Here is a 7834-nt window from a genome sequence, read left to right on the forward strand (position 1 = left end):
GAACTGGGTTCCCCCCTCCATCGCTAAAGTGTGTAAAATTTATTTTACGTTTTAAGTTTTGAGGAAATGTCATGGAAATGTGAACACACTTAAACTCCGCATCGAGGTTTGGTGATTTCTGGCTCCAATCAACGTTCTATGAGCTCTGACGTTAAATTGAAATTCCTCCTGAACATTTTCTAATAGTGATTTAAACGATTTTACTATTCGAAAATTTTTTCAAGGTTAGCTGACATAATACTTTGGGTCCGTCCTTATAGTTCACGAGTTTTGGATCCCCCCCCTCCTCTATCAATTTGTACTTGACCACTTATTTTTCAGCAAAATTATTATTATTTATTTTTATATTTAGGTTAGTTTAAGACAATTTATGGGCCGAGCGCTGCGGTAAGGACAGGCTAGGGGGCCGAGCGCTGCGGCCAGGACAGGCTAGGGGGCCGAGCGCCGCAGCTAAGACATGCTAGGAGGCTATTTTTGTACCCCCTAAGACATAATCGTATGTTTCAGCGCTTTGTACAGAAATCATTCCAAATAGATAAGGTTCATTAGATCCGTGTTTTAAAGTTTGGTAATTTATTAGAGAACTTTTTGCCCCCCCCCCCCATCATATAAATTTTGTACATGGATCTCATTTCTAACACATAGCAGCGCTTGGCCCAGAAATTGTCATAACCTAACCTAACCCTAAAATAATAAAAAATAAATTATAATTTTGTTAAAAATTAGTGGTCATGTACAAAATTGATAGGATGGGGTGGGAGTCCAAAAATCGTTCTCTAGGACAGACTCAAAAGTTTGAAATGGAAGTTGCGTAATAAAGTGTTCCACATAGGATAAGGCCTATCATTATAATGATCATTTGCAAAGTATTTACATCCGGGTAAACTGATGAACATTTTTGATTTCAGACGAAGTCCCGTTATGGGCGACGTTTTAAAATATGAGAAAAAACGCATTTTGGGTCGAGGAACGTTTGGCGAGGCCTGGCTAGTTGTTTCTAAGGTACAATTTGTTTCTTCTAAAGGTGGGTATTTGTATTGGAATGACATGGAACAAACTTGAATGAACCATAAAGTTTTGAGATACTAGACTATGCATGCATTTCGTTTCCTTGTTGTTAATTTTTAATCTTCCGCTAGTAACTTGTACTATTTCAATCTTTAACATAAATTCCCCAGATTTTTCTAGTTGATATCTTTTTGTTGACATGTTTTAATCATGGTCGGTTATGAACCACCTAACAACCTTTTGGATCAGCCTCTTCCACGAGTCAAGTTATTACAACGATTATATTATATATTTTTGATTTAATTTATAGATCTGAAAATAATGAAATTAAAGTCAAATGTGCTGTCTTCTCAGTATCTTCCCGTAGATCCGTAGACCCAGACTTGATCCCAAAAAGGTTCTGACCTCTGGACACATTTTTAGAATTATAACAGTTGCAAATAACGAAATCAGTTGATTATTAAAATTACGTTAAAGAGCCGACTTTTCCCCACTTTAAACCGATAATGAAGAGGACAAATTTAATGAATATGAAAAGAAGTTGAACCTTCTTGTGCGATGACGGTTTAAATTAAAGAGACGTGGTTCAGTGACGTCTACGCGGATCAACTACTTGGTATTCATTAAATCTGATTCTAGGTGAGCAGGAGGAGCTACGTCATGAAGGAGATGAAGACAGGGACCTGGGCACAGAAGGAGAAGGATCAGAGTGAAAATGAGGTGAACACTGAGCAGGAGTGATGGTGGTGGGGGGGGGGGGTAATTCAATTTCGGTACATTTCCACTAATTGGCAACCATTGCCGTCACTTTTCTAAGGGGAGGGGGGGTGTTATTACTTATGTCAAAATTTTACTTTTTTGGCAGCATAAAAACATTAATTTAAATTCCAAAATCTGTATTTTGTTGAAAAATCATGGAATTAGGGAAAATAAATGAATTTCTAGATAATCAGTATCGAAAGCTTGGAAGTCAATGTCTAACTTTTATTTAATTTTTCAAAAAGATTTCTCTGCATTATTTTGATCTGAAAATTATATTTTAGGTTAATATTCTCGCAATGTGCAATCATATTAACATTGTCAAATATGTCGGAGGATACAGGAAAGAAGACTTAAAAAGTTAGAAAGAATACAAAAAAATTTAAAAAATTCTGATCACCGTTGAACATAACTTAAACTTAAGCTTAACCAAAACAGAATTGATTCACAAATAAGTCATGCGACAACTTATTTTCTTGATGAAATTCGCGGTTTTTTCTCATTTTTGTTGCAGTATTCTATTATTGTTATCTATAGTATTGCAGTTGTTTATTTAAAAATAAGCAAAATTCTTAATAAATCCGACAATACTGTACAATGTACATCATCATTTATTTTAATTTTTCTTCTTCTGTAGAATGCATAAAAATCTACCCAATGAAAAGATTCTGATTATTATGGAGGTAAGAGAAATTTAAATCAAATATGAAATTATTGACACGTCGCTTTGGCGATTTTTAACCAATTGTCAATGCTCCTTAACACTTTTAAAAAAAAGAGCAACCGGCGCGGCTGTTACTATCCAATACCTATTTAGCTTGAACCAACATAACTTCTAAAAGTATAATCACGGGAGGTTACTAATGCTCAGAAGAATGTCGAACTACAGGAGGATGGGGCCTGCCAAATAGTTCTGAATTTTTAACTTCTTTTTGGAAGACGACATTTCAAGTTTACATCTTTTTAGTATGCTGATCACGGAGACTTGTCTGCGGTGATAAAACGACAACGAGATGTTTACAAACAATTTATTCCTGAACCTCAAGTTCTCAAGTAAGTTTAATTCTTATTTCTACGCAGATTTGTAGTTATGTTCTCTGCAGTCGTATTCAGTTCAAAACGGAATGAAATTCTTCCTTATAAAGTATTTTATCTTAAAACGTTGTAAATCTTGTAACTCTGAAAACGTGCTCTGAATATTTCAGAGCTAAATCTGTCAAAACTGTTTTTAGTGCAAAATTTTGAGCTTTATTTTATAAGAAAGATTAAACTAAGACGATTTCCCGCTTAATTCCGGTTTTGACTAGGTTAATACCATGAGATGTTTAAATCTGGGTTTCCCATATTCTTGCTTTAACTGCAATTTCTTTATAGATTTTGTAAGTTCTTCCAGGGTTCCGGGTTACTTTGGGTTAAGAAATCATTTCTTCTTCAAAAATCGGGAATTTTATTCTGATTTTTTTAAAGGGTTTAATTTTTTAGGACTGAATTTGGATAATTTTTTGTTTTGAGGAGGAAAAAGATTAAATTTTTGAGTAAAAAGTTCAGATAGTAGAAATAAAAACTCGCAGTGTTTTAAATATCCTCAAAAAGTTTTTTTTAAATGAAGGATGATTATTTTTTTTTCAGCTGGTTGATTCAGATCTGCTTTGGTTTGCAGTTTATCCATAAAAAGAATATTCTACACCGAGACCTCAAAACCCAGAATATTTTTCTAACTTCACAAAATCTGATCAAGATTGGAGATTTTGGAATTTCTAAGGAACGGATTTAAAAGAATTTTGGAACAGATAAATTAATTTTGCAGACTTCTACAACAAATCAAATCTAAGATAATTTCTAACATAATTTCTATGATTATTTCTAAGATGATTTCTATGAAAAATTTACAAAAAATCAGTCATTGTTTGCTAAAAAGGGAAAAGTGCATTTTTTCAAAAAAAAGAAAAAATATTAATTATTAAAAATATTAATAGTTAAAGGTGGTAGGTTTTTTATTTTTATGATATCTCATCAGTTGATACTTTAAATGTATGTTCTAAGTGCAAATATTTTTTGATGCTTTGATTAATTTTTTTGCCATTTGGATCCGTGGATCTGCATGTCCGAATCCAGGTTGCTAAAACGTCACGGATCCAAGAGATCCGGATCCCCAGAACTGAAGAAAACAGTCTGAAACATTTATTTATGATATTTAATCCTTGATGTTTCTAGTCGTTGAATAACACTCTGGATCTTGCTCACACAGCTATTGGAACACCGCATTATCTTTCTCCGGAGATATGTAAAAGAGAACCTTATGGAAACAAGGAATAGGGTTTACTTATTATTTAAGTTTTGGAAAACTACATTTTTATTTAATAATGTCCTAGCTGGGATCTTATGCATTTTCCCCCTACACAAAAAATATGGAATACATTGTCTTGTACAGTCTACAATGTACACATTTAGTTGTGCGCAACGCTCGGCCCCCAATCTGTTTTAGCCACAGCGCTCGGTCCACTTAACCTTTCTAAGCTGCTTATCTTTAAGCTAATTTAAGGTTTCACAATTTTTCAGAAACGGTGGGAGTGGGTGGGGGCGTCATAATTTCTGCAAGGATTGAGCCAATTATTTTGTATAAATTTGACGATAATAAATGTCGTCTTAATTGACGTTGATAAAAAATACGGTTCTCATTTCATTCTAAGCCTGAAACCTAATGAAGTGAACGCTAGTCAGACATGTGGTCCCTGGGATGTGTTCTTTATGAGCTGTGTACTCTAAAACTGGCGTTTCCTGCTGAAAACTTCTTACAGCTGGTTCAGTCTATCTGTAGAGGAAGCTATGAACCAATATCTAAGAAATTTTACTCATCCAAGGTAAGAATCAAGGGACCAGGGTCCGAATTTAATGATTTTGAGCTACGTCAGGATTTGAATGGGTGATTCAAATTTGAACCGGTATGGTAGGCAGTGGTTCATCTTAGTCTTATTGTTCTTATTTTAAGAGAGAAAGTGGATGCACCAGATAAAGTTCAAAAGTCACGGATCCATGTTTTGATTAAATCATAGCTTATGTTGCTAAATTCCAGGACAATCATAAAAGCCTTCTGTCAAATGTAAAGTTTAGTTGGGCTAAATTGAACAGGGGTGTATATTTTCTCGAAAAATCATTTCCTGAAGTTTGCTCGGAGAAAAAGTATCAAAAAAAGGTTGGGTGGGTGTAATTCTTTAAATATTACACCCCTGATAATGAACGCTCTGTAAACAAATACACAGCTAATGATTTGACTAGGTTTCAGATTTGATTCAAGTTCTTCTCCGACCAGCACCTGAACGTAGACCATCAGTGGAACAGGTTCTCTCCGCTAGTAAACTGCAGACAGAGGTAAATAAGGACTGAGTATATATCCATCTTCAGTATTTATATACTTTGCCCGTACAGACCTTCTTGAGTTATGTTAACTGTCTTAAGTTTAATATTTGGTGTTAAGGAACTTTCCCAAAGACATTTCCCCAAGGGCGACTTCTCAAATGACAATTTTTCAAGTGGCAACTTTCTAAATGTGCAAATTCCCAAGCGGGAACTTCTGAAAGGGTAGGTTAGGCCTTTTGAGGTGCCCCAGGCTGAAATTGTGGCCGAGCGCTGAGGCTAGGATGGGTGGGGAGCTGAGCTGAGCCGCTAGAAAAAACTGGGGGCCGAGCGTTGGGGTTCGGACAAACTTGGGAAGTTGCCGCCTTGGAAACTGCACATTTAGGAAGTTGCCACTTAGGAAAGTACCCTTTGGCAGTTGCCACTTGCGAAAAATTCTTTAGGAAAGTACCTAACATCAAATATTTGAAGATTCAAACCTACCTGAGTTAGGTTAACTGCATAAAGTTCAATATTTATAGGTTCAGACCTACTTGAGTTATGTTAACTGCCTAAAGTTAAATATTTGTAGGTTCAGACCTACTTGAGTTATGTTAACTGCCTAAAGTTAAATATTTGTAGGTACAGGCCTACTTTAGCTATGTCAACTGCCCATTAGAGGCTCTATAAAGTTAAATATTTTTAGGTACTGGCTTACTTGAGTTATGTTGATCGTCTAAAGTTGAATATTTGTAGGTTCAGACCTACTTGAGTTATGTTAACTGCCTAATGTTAAATATTTGTAGGTACAGGCCTACTTTAGCTATGTCAACTGCCCATTAGAGGCTCTATTAAGTTAAATATTTGTAGGTACTGGCTTACTTGAGTTATGTTGATCGTCTAAAGTTGAATATTTATAGATACAGACCAACTTAAGCTATGTTAACCCTCTAAAGTTGAATATTTGTAGGTTCAGACCTGCTCGAATTATTTTAACTACCTAAAGTTGAATATTTGTAGGTTCAGACCTACTTGAGTTATGTTAAAACTGTCTAAAGTTGAATATATGTTGGCACAGACCTACTTGAGTTATGTTAACCCTCTAAAGTTGAATATTTGTAGGTACAGACCTACTTGAGTTATGTTAACCGTCTAAAGTTGAATATTTGTAGGTACAGACCTACTTGAGTTATGTTAACCGTCTAAAGTTGAATATTTGTAGGTACAGACCTACTTGAGTTATGTTAACTGCCTAAAGTTGAATATTTGTAGGTTCAGACCTACTTGAGTTATGTTAACCGATTGAAGATGAATGAAGAGTCTTCTAAGGAGCAAAGAGAGAGAGCTTCATCTCACTCCAGCAAGGTTAGTTCGATATTGTCTTTATCTTATTTAAAAATGGTCTTCTACACTTTTAGTAAGAGTGCAAGAAAATTATAATGTCCAATGTCCATTAGTGCTAAAAATAGGAAAACATTTTGTTCATCAAAAGCATTTAAAAGAGCAAAAAATGTGTTGGTGAAGTCCAATTTTACATTACCCAATCTACTAAATAAACAATGAGAACCATCAAATTGTGGAAAAGAAGAAATCCCAGATGCTTGAAAATCAACTTAATATGTGATGAGGGGTCTGTGTAAACTGTTATTTTAAAATGTTCATTGGACTAATCAAGACCATAACTTATAGTTAGCTTCCTAGTCCATAGTTTAATTGGCCGTACTGAGGGGCGTACGAGGGTTTAGGGGGGGGGGTATAATGTGCGCGCGTAAGCGCGCTAAAAAAATTTTTGGGTCCCCCCCCCTTGGCAACATTGTGCCCCCCACTTAAAAACCCCTTATTTGAAAAAATATTGATACCTTTTTTTAAATATTTTTTGCCCCCCCCCCCTCCCGGGAACCTCGACTTCACCATAAAAATACATCAAAAAGACTACATTTTTGGGTGGTTACTAACCTTATAGAGTCTACAAATTATTTCTTCGCTTGAAAAACTAACTTTTTAACTTTATAAATTTATCACTGAACTCTATCACAGCTAACAGCATCATTAAAAATTATATTTTCACTAGTAAACGAAATTTCTTCTGAAATTTTTAGATAGAATACTCATCATATCATATCTGTTCGGTTCCATAGTAGTAAACCTATCGTGTAAGAATTCCCATTATTACACGGTTCAGGAGAAGAAATTTAATATTGTTCGCTTCCTTGCGTTTAAGAATGCTTATTCTTACACTGAGGTTAAGAATTTTCATTCTTTAACGCTCAGACCGTGTAAGAATGGAAATTATTACACGGTCAGAGCGTGAAAGAATGTATATTCTTACACGCTCCAAGCATTAAAGAATGGAAATTCCTTCACTAGTCGAAGAATATTCATTCTTACACGCTCCTTATATTGATCTTTTCAGTATAGATCAATATTGATATTAACTTAATTATTTTGTACTGACAACATGCACAAGGGAAACTCACCTTTTTCTTTTACATTGATACATGCAAACTTACCTTTTTACACTAAAAAACAACATGCTCACTTACCTTTTTCTTTTATATTAAAACATGCAAACTTACCTTTTTTTAATTTAGTAAAACATGCTTACTTACCTTTTCATGCTTACTTACCTTTTTCTTGTATATTAAAACATTCAAACTTACCTTTTTTAATTTAGTAAAACATGCTCACTTACCTTTTTCATTTTTTGAAGTATTGATATAGGCGCGTACACAGG

The 7834-nt window shown here is 34.7% G+C and overlaps 1 protein-coding gene across 2 annotated transcripts in view; it reads left to right on the forward strand.

Moving 5' to 3' along the window:
- The first annotated feature begins 884 nt into the window (after positions 1-884).
- LOC111703648 (serine/threonine-protein kinase Nek5) overlaps positions 885-7834 on the forward strand; it is an 8228-nt gene continuing 1278 nt past the window's right edge. The window contains exons 1-10 of one of the 2 annotated variants that reach the window (XM_023475665.1): positions 885-1002; positions 1648-1728; positions 2052-2110; positions 2405-2450; positions 2735-2820; positions 3397-3529; positions 3982-4077; positions 4485-4628; positions 5044-5136; positions 6373-6465. In XM_023475665.1, the coding sequence (XP_023331433.1) occupies positions 889-1002; positions 1648-1728; positions 2052-2110; positions 2405-2450; positions 2735-2820; positions 3397-3529; positions 3982-4077; positions 4485-4628; positions 5044-5136; positions 6373-6465 (945 nt within the window). In that variant the 5' untranslated portion in view covers positions 885-888. Of the gene's footprint in view, positions 1003-1647; positions 1729-2051; positions 2111-2404; positions 2451-2734; positions 2821-3396; positions 3530-3981; positions 4078-4484; positions 4629-5043; positions 5137-6222; positions 6304-6372; positions 6466-7834 lie in introns of those variants that run through there. The other variant, XM_023475666.1, reaches the window with a different exon arrangement.

Source organism: Eurytemora carolleeae, unplaced genomic scaffold (genome assembly GCF_000591075.1).
Source record: "Eurytemora carolleeae unplaced genomic scaffold, Eaff_2.0 scaffold566, whole genome shotgun sequence".
Classification (NCBI taxonomy): Eukaryota; Metazoa; Arthropoda; class Copepoda; order Calanoida; family Temoridae; genus Eurytemora; species Eurytemora carolleeae.